General features: G+C 40.3%; 2 protein-coding genes across 3 annotated transcripts in view; one reads left to right on the forward strand and one right to left on the reverse strand.

Moving 5' to 3' along the window:
- DNAH3 (dynein axonemal heavy chain 3) overlaps positions 1–7281 on the forward strand; it is a 69724-nt gene extending 62443 nt beyond the window's left edge. Inside the window, exon 62 of the mRNA XM_037385043.1 lies at positions 21–7281. Coding sequence (XP_037240940.1) covers positions 21–374 — 354 coding nt within the window. The 3' untranslated portion in view covers positions 375–7281. The remainder of the gene's footprint in view (positions 1–20) is intronic.
- On the reverse strand, positions 7106–17582 carry LYRM1 (LYR motif containing 1). Of its 2 annotated transcripts, XM_037385041.1 has the most exons (5): positions 17444–17582; positions 15670–15784; positions 10179–10337; positions 9052–9144; positions 7106–7418 (listed from the first exon to the last, which is right to left on the reverse strand). In XM_037385041.1, exons 2-5 carry the CDS (start codon positions 15700–15702, stop codon positions 7302–7304), a joined length of 402 nt encoding a protein of 133 aa, XP_037240938.1. In that variant the 5' UTR covers positions 15703–15784; positions 17444–17582; the 3' UTR covers positions 7106–7301. The 2 variants fall into 2 exon arrangements, with proteins under 2 accessions (XP_037240938.1, XP_037240939.1); XM_037385042.1 differs by lacking the exon at positions 15670–15784 and having other exon boundaries at positions 17444–17581.
- Between the last annotated feature and the right edge of the window lie 13 nt (positions 17583–17595).

Here is a 17595-nt window from a genome sequence, read left to right on the forward strand (position 1 = left end):
CAATGGTTTAATCATTCTAGGTGATGAAACAGGAGCACACAATGGAGAAAATTCCAGAAGACGGGGCTTATGTGAGAGGCCTTTATTTGGAAGGTGCACGATGGGATAGAGAATCCTTGGTAATTGGAGAATCACTTCCAAAAGTCCTTTATGATTCTTTGCCCATAATTTGGCTGAAACCTGGAGAAAGTTCCACATTTCTTCACATGAACATCTATTCATGCCCTGTATACAAGACAAGTGCAAGAAGAGGTGTCTTATCCACTACTGGCCACTCAACCAACTATGTTTTCTCAATTGAACTCCCTTCAGACAAGCCCCAGAAACACTGGATAAATCGAGGTGTGGCAGCCCTATGCCAGTTAGACGACTGAGAGTACGCAAGTCAAAAAACCCTTGCATTTTGTTATTAAAAGATACATTTTACTCCCCAATGGCTGCAGTCTTTTTTTATATCATGATTTCCTACTGACTTCAAAGGAGCTCCCAAATCTTTTGGTTTTTAGCCCTTCCCAGCCACTGAGCAAGAATGACTGAAAATAGAACACTAGAAACAGAAATTTAATTCAAAGGCCTGGGCATCCCCTTGCATAGATCAGAATGAACAGAACTCCCATCAAACTCTGTGCCACCCACGTCATTACAAATCTTGTGAAATCCTATTATTACCACCTAGTTGCTATCATAGAGTGTTTTTTTTTTCCTTCGTTCCATGAAATTGGGCCCGAAGAGTTTTGCTGCTGATTTTAATGGGAATCTAATGCACAACTTATGTAATTAAGACTCTGTGGATTTGCCTACTACTTCTGTGTCCCAGGAGTATGTAGGGCAAGGAGCAAGGATAAGAGAATAGTCTGTTGTCAACACGTAAACCCAATCCTCAGCTAGAATGAACTGCCAGAGCTGTATTATAAAACTATAGGAACTGACACTCCTTGAAAGATGTGCCTTGGAATTTTCATGGAAAACTTCTAGACAGCACATGCATAGGGATCCTGCCATTTCTCAGAGCGGTATGCTTGTCTCATATTTTCTTAACTTTTTTAATTTCAGTATTACTTACCTACATATCCCAGGTGCCTAATAAATGGAGCTCTTTCCTTTCTCTCATAGCTTTTTTTACTTCCTCGTCTTGCCCTCTTGCATGTTGGATTAATAACCATCTAAAATTTTCAGTTGTTTAAGCCTTTTCATCAGAGAAGCTCAAAGCATCTTGCAAACATTAATTAAAAATAAAGTAGCCTGAACATCTTCAAAGAGCTGTGCAGTCATTAACTAATCCCCACAGCATGCCAAGAAGGTACTAAAGATGCATCATTAGACTTGTTGTGTACACATTACAAGAGAAGCACAAAGATCAAGGCGAACATTTAAAAAAACCCCACTGCATAAACATCCACTAATTTGGAATCTTGTATTTTTTTTTCATTACCCAAATTGCAGCATTTTAATGACTTGCTCGAGGCCGCACAAAGTCAAGATATGCAGCTATAATTCAGCAATTCCTAGTATCCTGCTACAATCATTAAGTGATGCCGCTACTACTCGTTAAAGCATATGGTTCTTGTCATAGGATTTATCTGTTGTGCTTAGCTTTTCTGGTTGAAAACAGTATTCATTATTTGTTTATTAACCACTGGTTTGTTTTATACAGATACTCATAAAATAGTAACTTTTAAGAATGGTAAAAAACAGATAAGAAGTGTTACAGGTATGTTGTATAGTGCTACTCTGCACAAAGATATACATAGGTAATTAGTACAGTATCTTCATGTACCATGTGTACCATATTTGATGCCTCATTAACAGTACGGTATGCAGGCATTTGGTGCATCTTTATTGTTACATGGTGACTACAGCAAAGGTGTCATGTCAGGACACTTAATGGATATTTGTTTATTTGATAAAGGGGATAGAGATGTGCAGGTGTCTCAGCTTACTGATAGGAAGAAACTACTCTTAACAATTTAGACTAAATGATATTTGGCACCTATAACAAAAATAAAACTTGTTTATGCATGTTAGAGCCCAGTCACCCAAACTGACAATGATTTTTGGGAAGAGAATCAAGTTTCAGAAGATCTATAAATAAATTAAGATTAATTAGTCCTTTAAAAAACCTGTCTTTTCTTAGCCTCGTAAGAGTAACATAGATACTTTGTACTTGTCATGTAATTAAAATTAACTGAAATTTACTACATATTTTACATTGTGGTAATTACCGTGTTTTTAAATGGTGGCATCTGATTTTTGTTGTTATTACATCAGCAGTTCAGATCAGTATTTAGGTCACTGTGGCATCAGAGAGCACAATCCAGTCATGACCCTCCTTTTGCAGATGCTTTGCATGCAGGCCAAAGGGGCTGGACCTGCCCATTAGATCCTGCCCTGTGGATTGATCAGATCAGTCACGGCTCTCAAAAGGATCTTTCTATTTAGATTTGAGCGTATGCATGCAAGTGACTGGTGACAACAGAGTAATCGTTCTTAAAATACTGAAATGAAGAGAAGTTAAACTTTGAGGACTGTTTCTTCATCCTTCAGATAATGCTAGTCTTGCAAACACAGCCCTCCAAATTAAACCATTTTAAATGAAAAGACAGATTCACTAGTATATGCTAGCTAAATTACATTTTATGAAGATAAGGAACTTTTAAACTGTTTGAAAATACGATGGGATAGCTTGCCATGTGGGTTTCTCTTTAACGCCTTTTTGTGAACGAGCACTAATGGATAGGTTGTTAAATGACACGGTTGTGGTTCTTGTGAATGTACAGCAGCTTTGGTACTATGTTGTGTACAATATCCTTGTTACTGTGTTGATTTTCTAAATGCTTCTTCTGTGTTAATGTTTAGATCTGCAATGAAGGCATCTCTTAGAATGTAATTAAAGATGTATTTCAAGCTTTTGCAGATGTGACCAAAATAGATAGGTAAGAGAGAAGCCTGTAAAAGAGAAAAGAGGCTTCATGCATCTGTTGCTTGCCCCTTCAGCAGGGATCAGGCATGGCTGAGTTGCTTTAGTTCATGATTACTGAAGCACGTGATTTCCTGGGCTGCCCTTACTATTGGAGAAAAAGTACTGGAACTTACTGTTGAGGGATATATGTCTTAGAGATATTTTTCTGTGGTTCTTTGAAATGAGTTTTCCAACCTTATTTCCTGAGCATTGTCTGGACCTTCCTGAGGAATGATAAGCTGGTTAAACATTACAATTCACAATGTTTCTTGGCTGAGATGCATTTTTTTTTTTAAAAAAAAAAAGATAATTCAGCTGTTAGATGGACATAATAAAAATATGAAACATTTTTGGACAAATGAAGTACCTTGTAATAGTAGTAGTAGAATTCTTGGCTTTACGGGTTTAGTATTTCTGTTTCTTAATTAGAAGCTCTCATTAAACAAATCACAGAAGATACCTGTAATTACTGGAAATCATAGATACACAGCCTTGCTAATAACTGAGAGCATATGGCAAAAAATGCAGTATATAGACATTACGGAGCAAGAGAGATGTTTTCCTTAGGAACAGCAGAGAGATGTTTTCAGCTAGGGATGCTGTGAGACAGATAGGGTTAGTACATTTTCTTAGGAGATGGAAACCTTTCTCTTACCTCACCCGTACAAAAATCCATTCCAGAAACAGAAAATACTATGTCTGTTGATTTTAACACTGCTGGGCTGTTAAAGGGAAAATTATACAATGAAAAAACAAAAGACAGCACAAAGGCCCCAAATTCTTCTACTTTTGAGTTCCTATGAGCTGGAATGTTTTGCCTAATCACATTAGAAACATTAGTGAAAGATGTAGTTCTCTCCTGTAATTAGCATTCTTGGAAATTAATTTATAGGTATGATCACATAAATGACCTTTCTGTCTATGGATAAAAGATGGATATTACTGATACCATTTCTGATGACTACACAGTAGGGCCCCAAGGGAGTGATGTCCATGCTGCTTATTTTCTCCAGATCTAACAGGTATTACAAGAACAAACTTCTATTAGTAGGAAGATAGATCAGATAATTAATTTTAACCTGTTTCAGTCCTGTGATACTTCCCTTGGAATAGATCGGGTCACTGTTGCAACTCAATGAGCATTTCCTCACTCCTAGACAACACTGAGGGGGCACATTCAGTAAGGAGGTGCTGGGTCCATTTCTTAAATGATTGTGCACTTGCTAATGTTAGTGTTAAATTTGGGTTTATAAGTGCATGGCTTCATAAGTTACAACCTTATTAATAATAGAGTTAGGGACAGAATTTCCAGAGAGGAGGTATTATTTAAGTATTCAAGGCCAGATATCATGCCAACAAATTACTACTACTACCAGTTAGCGTGCAGGAGAGTTCATGCAACTCAGGACTTATTTCTAAAGAATATAAAGCTAATGTCATCCTTTTATTCTAAGTTTTTCTGTTACCTCCTGACTAGCGTGATAAATTGGAAAGGGACAGTATTTACTGGAAGAGGAGTAAGAGACAGTTAAGGAAGTGCAGGAGAAAGTGTACAGTGAGTGCTTGGATCTGGTGCATTACAAACTCTCAAGAACTCAAAGTGTTTTAGGACATCTTTTTGCAACTAAAATTAATGTGTAGGAATGACATATTGCACCATCGTTGGGATACTTCTTGACAGAAGTTAGAATTTAATACAATGAGTACCAGCTGACATCTCTGCCTACCTGTTGGACTGAGTTGCAGATGAAAATTTTTTTGTGAAACTCCCTCAGAATGGTAGTTTGCCAGTTTGACCTCCAAAACCAAATAACTCTATTTCAGTTTCTCCTTTCCATACAGAGTTTAACTTAAGCTGTGAAAGAAGGGGTTTGCTCTTCTGACTTGACAAAAGAGTTGGTTCAGTTCTTCCTTTTAGCTGAAGAGCCTCAGGTTTTAACAAATTTCAGTCTTTTCCTTCTTGTGCTGGAAAGTAATGAGGATCAGGCACTAGGTAATTATTTCTCAAACACTTATTTTGAAAAATTAATGGACTATCTAGCATGTTAAAGCATCTCAAATAATGCGATGCTGTTACTGCAGTTCAACTTAGTGGCTTGTCAGTTAAGCAAGTGGATACTCATTTGAGTTACTTAAGGCTACTTGAGCCTTTCAAAAATTGCTTATTTATACTTCCCTTCAGAAATAAACTCAGACTTGTGTTGTTATTTCAGTTTAGTGTAAATCTTCTGTAATTGCAGGGATGTTCCATTGAAATAATCTGCATCTTACAATATGTGCTCAGGACAGAGTTGTGACTATAATATAGACAGTACATTTAGCCTGCTCATTTACATAACTGTTTATTCACCTGATGAGTCGCAACATCAGTACCTTCATTAGCCACATGAATTTTAACAATCCAAAAGATTCACATGATAGTTTAATGGCAAAGAATGAGCCTAAGCTTCCATTCAAAACCCTTGTCTCTGCACATTTTGGTTTGGCTCAGTTGACACGTCTCTACCCTGTTATAGCAGAATGACAGGAAAAGACTGTGTTTGGACTTCTTTCAGTGAAGGATTAAGCAGTGTATATAATCATGTTAGTTTTTACTGTCTTTATTCCATCCCCCTTTTGCTAGGCTAAAGGAGTTTTGTGTCTTCCTGGCAGCAGTAAATTTGCAAAGCTCCCACTGACAGGCAGAACAATGGCATTTTACATATTACTTCCCACATGAGGCATTCCCAGGAAATAATTATATGGGAATAGATACCTTTGTGGACTGGAGCCATACAGGGTAGTGAGAAATTGGGCTAGCCGGTACCTGTTGTGCTGACTCGCTGTTCTCACTTTTTTCCTCATACTTTCTCATCTGCTTGTAGTTTTTTCATTCTTACAAGTACATTCCTGGGGGAGGAACTGTCATTTTGTTCCACACATGACCAGTTTTAACTTATTTTTAAGGTAGACAAGAATATTTCTTTGCCATTTGTCTATTAGGACTTGGAGAGTTTAGGGTGAGTTGGAGAGCTCAGAAAATGAGATTTCATTGGTTTTGCCCACTTTAACAGGAAATAATATCCACTGCATTTTCCAAATTTGCTTTTTTGTCATCATTAGCTTCTAGCTGGAATAGCTTGTTGCTTTTACCACCTGTCCTTAAACCCACAGCTGTTGGCTGTGCTTATGTAGTCTCCCAGTACAGTGTGGCTCTTGTCCACAGCTTGGTCTCAGTGGTACTTCTAGCCTGAAGGGCAGAAGGCTCCCCTGACTTCCCTGAAGAGAATTTGTAAACAGCCTGGAAAAAACAGAGGACTGAAAAGGAGCCAAAACGACTGGTGGCCAGTGAGGGGGAAATTAATTTTGTTTCACTTCCATTCACGAGGCATCTGCAAACCAGAAATACCCCGCAGACTTAAGAGACTGAAGAGATAGTTGTAGATACTTGAATAAAGTTGGGGGTTCTGTCCATAATGTAAGAGTTAAAACCTAACATTAAAATAATTGTTGAGAAAGCCAGTGTGGTGATTATGTGGAAAAGCTAACCATGTAAAAACGCACCACGGACACCCAAAGCATCTTAAGCTCGCTCCCATCGTGATACCCTGAAGGGAGAGTTTTCAGTCAGTCTGTACATGGGAACCTGAGGAACCCAGGACTGGAATGTTTTACCCCAAGTTGTGTAATGGCATTCCAAACTTCGTGTTTCATGTTCACACCCTTTCCAAAGGAAAGGGGAAAAAAAGCTGACATAGAGGCTCTAGGCCACTCCTCTGCAGTTTGCAAAAAGCCAAAAGGAGTGGTGGCATTTCTGCTGTCTCTTTGCTACTGTCCATTTAGAAACAACACTTCACCATAAGGATACCATCAAACTGGAACATTTCTCCAGGGACAACAGGCAGAGCAGGGACAAGAGAGAAAGGAGTGCAGCTGCATGATGCAGTCACTGTATTTGCACTTGCATGTAGAAGCTCAGGAGGCACTGCGCTTGCTTCTCCTGGACTTTCTTCGTTTTTGTTGACCCTTACACGAGGCACTGTCTTGAATCACAATTGAGCATATATAATCCTCAGACCACTAGAAAATGCCGCTATAGATTAACAGAGTTTGAAAACATGCTGTAATTTGTCCTGATGTCAAAGTAATCTTAATATCACACCTCACTCCTTGAAAAGTGTTACTTTTATTGATTAGTCAGTGGTTGAAATGTAATAAATATTAGACCAACCTTATCCATCATATGCAATGTATCAATTAGCTTTTTGGCCTCAGGAAATGTGTCAGCAAGTGACCAAGACAGTTTCATTCACAGTTGTGCACAAAAATCACCTGGATTGCAGTCCACAGCTTAAATGAAGGGTTATGAAAGTTCATCATGGGATTTCAGGTATATTGGCTTAGAAATCTTCCTTAACTTTTCCTGATGTCGCAATGTACGGCCTTGTTTATGGGCAAGACCCATAGGAGGCAGATGGATCTGGAAAAGAAAATCCCACCAGTTAGGTGCAAACTGAGAAGCTACAAGAAAAAGAAGGCATATATACAGATTAGGTTTCACTGAGTTTTAAATAATTTCCTCACACTTCGGAGGGGGCAACTGTACTGTCTCTTAGAAATTAGATTTCTAGGAGGAGTGCTATGAGTGATTAGTGATACAACTTAGAGCCCCTAAATGTTGTGTTTATTGAAATCCTATATATTCTAGGGTTTGGTAACCTCGTTCTACAGCTTGATATCAGACTGTAATGATAAAATACTTATTGAAATAGGACTCCTGAAAATGTTCCAGAACCGTATGACCTAGAAAACCCTAACAATTGTCTTAAAGCACTGCGGTTTTTTCATACCTATCTAACAAGTCACAAAATAATCCCGAACTGTATGTACTGAAAGACTGCCTCCTTACTGGCATGGTTATATACACCATATTAAAATGTACAATCAATGTCATTGACTTTACAAGCAGAGGGAGCAATAGGTGACAGACTCTCCCTTTGATTGACAAAGTCTTTGTATTTCATCAGACTGTTAGTGGGAGTCAGGCAGCTGTGTTCCCCTTAAGTGATTGAAAAATGTAGGTGTTAGCAGTCAGATGTTATTGTTGCTGAGGCTGTCAGCCTGTAAGATAGCTGTTTAGGTGCAAACAGTGGTAAAAACACTGACTCAAGCGGCAATAGAGATTTCTAGAATCTGAAAAATAATGATTATCCAGTTTGTCTGAGAGAGCTGATCTAAGACTGATCCTTTGGGATTTTGAAGCCACTGCAGAGCATACATTTTAAACCCATTTCTAGGAGCATTGTTTGCCAGATGTGCAGTTATTCTGTATATTGGAGAAAAAGAAAAAGCTATTGTGTGAAACAGATGCTAACAGTGATCATATTCTAGTCAAGCATCTGATGAAGATACAATATAATTTTGACCATAACTGCCTTGATAAGGGAACTATAGGTGTGAAAATGTAATCAACAGGAGTAGAGAGGAAGTCTCTATGGGAGGCAGCGTAAAGTACTACAGACAGAAGTGGCTGGGCAGTGAGGAAACTGTATTGAATGATGCAATAGAAGACATTGCTGCAACTTCCAGCATGTCAGTAATCTTGGTCGTGTTTTTCTCTAGGAACAGGGGGAAAGAAGCAGCAACATAGGCAGGTGGTTTTATAAGACTTGATTTTATAAGACCAGGAGAACAATTACCAGTAATGTAGGCTATGAAAATGATTGTATCTATGATAGACATATTATTCTCTCATTCTTTTTTATTATGTGGAAAGATTAACAGATTTGATTCCATTGCAATCTTTTTCTACATTTATCAGTCGGACAAGACTGCCTAAATATTCACAGGCCTTAGAAGTTTAGCTCATGCAACTCTATTTAGGCTTTCACTTCTTATTTTGAGAAGAAATTAGCCAATTTACAGCATAGTAAGATAGATGGAGAACATTTCAATATACATTTGGCTTATTTGGCTCTGATGTAGCACAGCACTTAAATATTGGCTCATCTAAAAAACACAGCGTGGTGACAGTGATGTGAACTTACAGTTTTATTGTCCAGTGAGAGCTAAGTGGATATAGCTTAAGACTTTGTGACTAGATTTATACTCACAGGTCTTGGGTAGGGGATGTTATAGTGAAGTCCAATTTCTATTCTTGCCTTACATTCTTCTATACACTGCTTAATCAATTTTGGATCTGTTACCTAAGATCATACAAACAAATTTTTTGTACAAGTACAGCAATTAGCAATTGGAAGCTCAAGCGTAAATGATGCACAGCCACATGACTTTCTTTAGCTTTTTTTGGCAATCCCAAGGATACAATGATTGTATTTTTCACATCCATAAAAGGTAACATTAGTATTTGTGTTGACTCAACAGTTCTGGGCTTGATGGCACTGGATATTAAGGCCCAGAGGCTGTCATGACTGAGGCTACAGAAGGAAGTTTTTACCCAAACATGGTATTTTCTCTGTAAAAAGACAATACACTTGTAAATACTAATACATCCATGGAAAAACCACACTCACCCATTTGTCACTCTGCAAGGTAGCTAGAGGAGAAAGGGAAGAGACTCCTTAGTCTACATTCTCTTATCATCCTATCCAGAAACTCCCCTTGAAGTGAGAAATGTGGTGCTAATTGGGACTTAAATTCACTTCTTGATTTTGCATTACTTGCATTTAGTCCCAGACCAAAATAGGTATTGTGATCTTTAATTACAAGAAGGACCTTTGATTACCGTAGAGTCTGTATTGCCCCTTACAAAAGGGTTCTGAAGGTTTGAAATTTCTTCCTTAAGAAAAAAAAAAGTGCTTCTTTTAAAAGAAGTGCCAATAATTGCTGCTTTGGGGGAAAAAAAAAAAGTGTAAGAAGCTACTGAGCTTTGCCATAGCATGGGTAATGATACACTTAACTAACTTGCTAAAAGATCAAAAACTGCTTCAGTTACATAGGCAGTATCTTTGGAATTTAATTTTTTCTTGGCATTTTTTTAGTGAAAGCTCTGTACCTTTTAGACTTCTACAGTAGTTAATGAAGAGCTGAAATGGTTTGAGTTTTCTTATTACTATTTCAGGGGTGAAATTTGAACAATTGCCTGAATACACCAGCATTTAAGATGAATGAAATTTTGGGCAATCATCTCTTAAGTTCATATCTTAGTATCCAGTCACTGAGACAGTGCAAAGAGCAAGAGAGGAACCATTCAGAAATTCAAAACTGTAAGGACACTCACGTTTTTGTTTTTTCGGAATAATGTTTTGGCTTCATTTTTAATGTACTCTTTCTCTTTAATAGTTTCTTCTATCTGTCCTGATGCCGATTGCCATTTTTTGGCTATCTGGAATATCTTGCGGTAAAGGCCAAGAACTTCTTGTCGAGTAACTGGTGTCATCTAAAAAAGCAACACAAACCCCCAAACATATGCGTTAACATTTGAGTTGCTAAAAGGCCAACAAGCAGTACACTTTTCCACACAACTGAATTAGTTTAAAAATATTTCTACCATCTAAAGATATGCTGAGCTATATGAAAAAATCGGAAATAGCTGTAAACAATAATTAGCTGTTGAAAGCTGAAGACAAAGTCCAGCAAAGTATTTAAACTGATACTTAAATCTGTCTCCGTTCAAACAGCTTGAGCTCTTGCTCAAAGTTAAGCATTTCCTTTAGCGCTCTGCTGAGTCAGAACCCTGGTACAAGAAAGCCCAGGTTGTATTTCACTGCTATTTTGCAACAGACATTGGGCAAGTCACCGAAACTCTGAGCATCCCCCTTCCTGTGAAGCTGTCATACCAATGCGGACCCTATCTTTGCAAAGCATCTTGAACTCTCTGAATAAAAATACATGATAAAACCACCATGATATTGCTGAAAACCAGTGTAGATTTCAGAGCTTATTTGTGACACCACTACAGTATGTAGTAATGATTCAGCTGGAGTTTGATGTGATGAAAAGGTGATGAAAGCTATTTTATCTAAGCACTGCAGGAGAGGCAGACCAGCTGTGGATTTACGAAAGTCCTGAATGTCTTGATTTTCAGAGAGCTGTGTACCTGCTGAGCCCACTGAATCAGCCTGCAGGCGCAGTAAGAATCTTTGTCAGAAATCAAGAATGAAATCCTATTCTTACTCCATGTAAATGAGTATTTTATCATGTAAGTGATGACACTGTTTCACGCCAGACCACAAATATCCCTGAAACAAACTCCACTGCTGGAGTAACAACACTTCTGACATGGAGTAGATTTGCAGAAACAATGAGTTCAACTTTAGGGACACCACAGCTGTCGCAGGTACCTCGTTGTCCAAATGGAAGATGCAGCAGCACTGCAAAGTAAGTACATGGATATGACAAGGAACAAGTGTCAGGGCCAGGACATTCTCTGACTGTCACAGGATCCATTTGCCACCCTGGAGCTCTAGTTACTGTGGTTGAATCTACCCTGAAATCAGACCTGTAGACACCCGGACCGCTGCGGAAAGCTTGGCAATGCGGCTGTCGCTCAACAATGTGCAGTCTGTGGCAATTCCTGTTAGTGCCAGTAGTAAAAGGGTTTTGGACCAAAGTCTTCTCAGGTCATACAGTTCTCAGGTGGCTGCCTCCACCACAGCAGCTCCACTGGTATTTCCTAACAGTCTCTTGTGGCTTCGGTCAGTCACACCATCTTTTCCTCACCAAAGTCAGAACTACAGATGCTAACCTGTAGGCAGGATTGGGGCTGTAGTTCATTTTGCTAAAAAATCCCAAACTATTAAATCCTAGCCTTTTTTATCTTAGCTGTTGCTCTATCTAAAGACTTTTTGTTGATTCATGACTCTGTTAGGGATCTTAAGAAGTACAGACATAAACTTGGTTTTCTCTGATTCTTAGAACATTTTTAATTTGCTCTTTGTATTTTAAAATGTTTAACCAATCATATTTTTTCCCCCAGGTATAAAAATGATTCTTCCTACCCAGCAGAAAGCATTTTTCGTAAATATTTATGGTATTTCTAGCAAACAAATATCTGCAATAAAATAGCTAGGTAGTCCCAACTCGTCAAACACTTTGGAATAAATGCTTCGCTTTATCTGCTCTACAGCTCCATTTTAGGCAATAAAATTAGTCACGCACAAAGCTACACATGTCTCTGTATCTGAAAAATCATTGCTCCCCTTTGTCAAGTGCGTATTTTGTAAAGATAATAAATAGTTCCATTACAAGGGCTGACCTAGCACAGGCTGAGTCCTAAATCACGTCCTCACCTCAAGCCCCTCCTGGCCTCACCCCTCTACTTTTATTTGAAGGTGTCAGCTCTGGCGGAGCTGGTAATACTCTTTGTTCCCTGCTGACAGCTAATAACAGCTGACGGCACTAGAAACTTTCAGCTGAGGTTTTCATGTAGTCCATAAAGAAAACAAGAGGAATAATGTCAGGGGAAAAAAATGTTTAAAATACAGGTTTAAATTCTGATCTATGCATTGGGACAATTTCCAAAGCCACAACATGGGACAGTGCATGCCCTTTGCTCGGAGATGTAATCATACCTGTTGCTTTTGGATTGTAAACATATCGAGAACCTGTTTATAAAGATTTTGTTTAAAAGTTCAGAGCCAACAATATTTTTTTTCCCTGTCAGTTGCTTCTGGTCCCCCACCTAGAACTTTTTTTCTTTCTTTCATTTCTTGGTGTTGGAATTCGTACAGAACTGTGTAGCCCTCATCTAGGTATAGGCTCCACTTCCACATTATTGCTCTCCTTCCCACATATGCTAAATGATGTAAAAGACATGAAGCAGCTTTTCAAATATATTCAGCAACCAGCTGCTCCCATGGCTCGTTTAGTCAACAATTTCTAACATTACAGACCTGCTTATAAACCATTTCTGCAAAGATGCATAAATGAAGGTGTGAGGAGCCCTTCACAGACAGAGGCCCCCATCTATCACGGAAAAGGATGAGAGCAAATAGGAAGAAATTCAAATCCTGTGTCAGATTCTGTGTGGGAGTATAAGCAGGGAATAATCCCACCAAGAGCAAAATTACTTCCAACTTAAAATGTTGTAAATGAGATTGGGATTTTTTTCTTTGGTATAAACAGAGCCCTTATCGACAGAAATGTAAGTGATGGTACAAGTCATGTATCAGGTGTAACTTCATCAAGTGACACTACTTGTATTAGTTTTGTGGGTGTGCAAAATGATTGTGAGTAGGACAGAAAGGAAGATAAGGGAAGCTTTCATGTCCTTGTAGTTACTCATCTTGCAACTTAAATCTTCGGCATTTAAATCATAATTATATTTCACATCTCTGGAATGCTAAATGGATGTTACACCACCTTCCCACTAACACTCATCTTGTGGTAGTCACACCCATTGTTTAACTTCTACCACCCTTCACTTTATTGCAGAATGCAGCCCACAGAGGTTAACCACAGGCGTTTCTGACAAAAAGTACAGGGCTGTTGTATTAGCTGAGCAAATTTCAGGTGTTTACTGCAACAAAACAAACCGGGAGAGGTCAAAGGTAGGTCTGGACGCACAGACTTATCAATGGGAAAAGTGGCAGATTGCAGGCTGGTTTTGAGCTGATTGTTCGAATTAAGCCTTTGGAGGGAAGCCAAGCGTTGCCTCCCCAAATAAGCATTTGCTGGATGCTGTGGCAGAGTTCTGACAATGCAGGGTTGTATCGTTCTTTTGATCTCCATGCAAACCCCTGTTATCAACATGCAGATCAAGCACATGAAATATCCCATTGTATCCAAACTTGCAAAGGAGGCTTGAGCAGTTAATGAGTTACTGCATGATGAAGACGCAAACTTTTTTCATCATTAATTTAAACAAATAATCCTTTAGACTATAAAATGTAATAAGTTTTTCTTTCAGGAAACAAACACACAAAAATTCATTTGGATTTTTAGATGGTTGACCTAAAAGTTCAATAATCTGAACAATCAGTGAAACACCAATTGTCTTTTGCTATTTGCAGATTTGTTTAGAATTTAAATTAAAAGTTTATAAGGAAAGGAATCTGTCAACTGCACTGTAACGCGACCCCAATAGTGCACTGTGAAAATGCAGTTAGGATGGAAGGCAAGTTGCACAGACTGACTACTTATATAGGAGCAGCTAAACTAGAGCTGCTTCCCAGCCAGGGATGCTTGGCTAAGCATGCGTGTCCAGTGCTCTCCTGTCTGCACCGCTCCTTTGCTGAAGCAGTAAGTCTGCTTTATTTCATCCTTTGTTTTTGAGTCAAGCATTAGCTACTCATTTTAAACATAAAATCTGCCAGCAGCAAGTACATAGAGGATTTTAGGAAACAAAGGGTGAAAGTAATAGCCCATGGGGAAAAAAAGGATATTTTAAAACAACAGATCTCCTCTTCCACATCCCAGCTAACTAGGGCACACATTAGTAACACACACTTAGTGCTGATGCTGAAACCATATTTGCTCAGGGGAGGAGACAGTGGGGAACAGAACTCTGTGTGAAATAATTTGAAAAAAGCAGCTTTGAACTTCTCAAGATGTAAAATGTTTTATTTAGGAGCAACACAACTTCTATTTGACAGCTGCTTTGCTACTGGCAAGGAGTCCTAAAGACACAATAACAAACTGCTGGGCTGACTGCCTTCTGAATCCAACTATGATCGCATTCCTGTTAGGGAAATAAATGACACAATTCAAAAGCATACTGTATCAACATTGAAGTATGGAACACCACCAGCTACAGCCTATATGGCAATCTGTATCTCATATTTCCAAATGCAGTCTTTGCCTAATGTTTATTTAAAGAGATGCAAAAAATTGCTCGCATCTGGCCATTGTGGTTTTTTTTTAAGAGCTAAATTACACTACTTAGCTGAAGAGTGACTTGCAGTCTCTCTCCTGCTGCTAATGCGACAGATAATCAATCATTCCTTTCACAGCTATCCACAGCAACTAGAGGTCAGTAATCCATATTCATCTTTCGTGCAAGTCTGCCAAAATGAGTCTGTGGTTTTTAAGGCAGCAATGAATTTGGTCTGTCATTTCCTTGAGGGACAACTACTGAAACAATGAGTTCCTGTGGCACAGGGAAAAGAGAAGGGGTCACAGATGCCTGTGATAGCCAGGCAGGTCACGTGCCTTCCAGTGATACTAAATTTCAAAATCCAGTTTCCACAAAAGTAATTTTATCTTCCTTAACTCAAATCAAGGACTTAGTGCCCTGTGACAGCTAGTACCCTGCAAACATCGAGCACATGTGGCTGCAGTATGTACCTAGCAAAGTGAAAACTTGATTTGATTTTCATTCTTGATCGAACATTCATACTTAAGATTCAGCCAAAACCAAATCATAGCAAAACTTCAATCACAGCTAAAATAGTCCATCTTCACGTAGTGAAAAACAAACTAAAAAGAAAGATCATATTCTTCCATGATGGTGTTACATCCTCACTTCTACCACCGGTGACACAAGCCTGTAAATTTCAAGACGTTTCCATCAAGGATTAATTTGACTCCACATGTTTCTCCACTGTTTCCATCTACAAGCTGCAATCATAAATCTGTGCAGATTTGGTGGAAAAGAACCAAGTTACTATATCACTTTATTTAGTAATACCTGAAAGCAAGGGACTTTCACATGGTTTTGGATTTTGTCATGCCAGTATCTTTCTGCTGGCAAATTGAAGTGATCTGAAACCCTGATGTGAAGCCATGATCAACACCTCAACCAGCCTCTTGGAATAAGTCTTTGTACTTACACTGTTCATCAGCTGGGATGGGAACTCTGCCATCCTAGTGGATTTCTAACTGAGCCTGGATCTCTTTTAAGCTTTCTCTTCCCTACGGAGTGGTCTTTTGATCAGAAAAAGGAAACTGCATGCAAAGAGAATATAATCAAATAGTAAAAGCAAGGACTTGGATTTTATCGCTGGTTTTCCTATGTAATTTCAAATAAGTGAAATTGCAGAAAATTAGAATTCTACAGCATTCTCTTCATTTGAATAAATGGAAGTGGAAACCCTTAATTAGTTGCTTTTGATCACAGAGTTTTCATCTTCTTAGTCTGAGGTGGTCAAGGTGTTACGCAGTTTTAGTAGGACATACAGACTGGCTCTGGGAGTGCTCCTGTGCTGTAGTAGCATCAGGAAGAACAGAAATGCTGACTTAGACCGTGGAGAAGAGGAGGGGAAACAAAAAAAAAATTGCTTTATATATTTCCTAGCTTTCTCCTGAAAAGCACGCAGTGTCCAGGTAAACTCTAAAGCTATATGAACTTGTCCCTAGTCTTGTGCAACAATATTGCTCATGCTTTCATCCATTTAGAACCATTTTCTCCTCCTATGTGTTTAGTTTTCTATCCATTACAAGCAGAGAAAGAGGTTTTAATGCAGTACAACAAATTTAGCAGAGAAGATGAAGTCTCATCTATCCTTGGATGGCCTTACTTATATAATACAGAAGCATACAAAGATACAACATGAACACAAAAGCCAGTATGGATTTATGCACCTTATTCATATCTTGGCTTTGAGCCAAATGCAACTGAGTGCATGAATAGAAATATTTTCCAGCATTGGAAATGCTCCCAAACTCGAGGACAGGTATAAATATTAACGCTAGTAGAAAAACAATCCTCCCTAACCCCTTTCTTACTTAATTCTGTGGGTCATTTAATATAATTCATTTCATGAACCCACTGCTTCGGTTTCCAAACGCTTCGGTCCCAGGACATCGATAGATCGGATTTTTAGCCTTTGTTCATGAACTATAGCAGGGCATGTATTGAAAAAATGATTTGTTTTTTGGAAATCAAGTGTGTGAATCCCACTCACAATTTTGCCAGCAAAGCCTCAGACAGTGTTTGCACCAGACTCCCCCGATGGTGCATGGATCTGCCTTTGGGGCCTCCTGCTTCACAGCCAGCACGAAGGCAGTGGCATGTGGGGCCCGGGAAAGCGCCGCTTCATCTGCCCCTGAGTCTTCTCCCAGTTTCTGTGGGGACAAGGCCCTCAGGCCTGGGGGGGCGCAGAGGACACCTCCCTGATATGAGCTGCAGGCCCTGGCCAGCAATTGAGGCCTCATGTCGCACAGGGCCTTCCCCACACCACCTGGGAGCTGGGCTGCCCCACAGCTGCGATGGGGCTGGGCAGCGGAGCGGCCACCTTCCTCGCTCTGGGATCCAGGCCTACACCGGCGAGGGCCTCAGCCAGCAGCATGCGGGCGGGCGCTGGGCGGCCGTGGGGCTTGGCAGCGCCCCACACGCTGTGCGCCACTGGGGGAGCGGTGTTAAGATGGCGCTGCCCGCCCCACCCCCGTCTTTGCCCGGTGCCGCCCGGCCGCCGGGGGGCGCCGCAGGCGCGGGCACCCTGCTGCCCCCTGGCGGCCGGGGCAGCACTGCCCCCTGCAGCGGGGCGGAGCCAACGCGCGAAGCAGAGGGGGTTGGCCAACGCTCCCAGCCGCCAGCCTCTCCTCTCCCCTCCCCTCCCCCTTCCCCGCGAGTGGGCCTGCCGGCTCCCCACCCCCTCGCCTTACCTTCGGGAGAAGCGCGCCGGGACCCCGCTCCCCGCCTTCGCGCGGCGGTTCCGCCCCGCTGGGCCCCGTCCCCCCGCGCCGGTGGGCGAGGGAAGCGGCCGCCCGTCGCCCTCCCTGCCCTCACCGTGCGTGCGGCGTCGGGCACGCTGCCG

Source organism: Falco rusticolus, chromosome 4 (genome assembly GCF_015220075.1).
Source record: "Falco rusticolus isolate bFalRus1 chromosome 4, bFalRus1.pri, whole genome shotgun sequence".
NCBI classification, from domain to species: domain Eukaryota; kingdom Metazoa; phylum Chordata; class Aves; order Falconiformes; family Falconidae; genus Falco; species Falco rusticolus.

Coding starts and splice junctions, on each gene's coding strand:
- LYRM1 (XM_037385041.1), bottom strand. CDS start 15,702: ATGGCAGAGTTCCCATCCCAGCTGATGAACAGT. Junction 10,338..15,669: donor CATCCCAGCTGATGAACAGT/GTAAGTACAAAG, acceptor TTGCTTTTTTAG/ATGACACCAGTTACTCGACA. Junction 9,145..10,178: donor TATTCCGAAAAAACAAAAAC/GTGAGTGTCCTT, acceptor GTATGATCTTAG/GTAACAGATCCAAAATTGAT.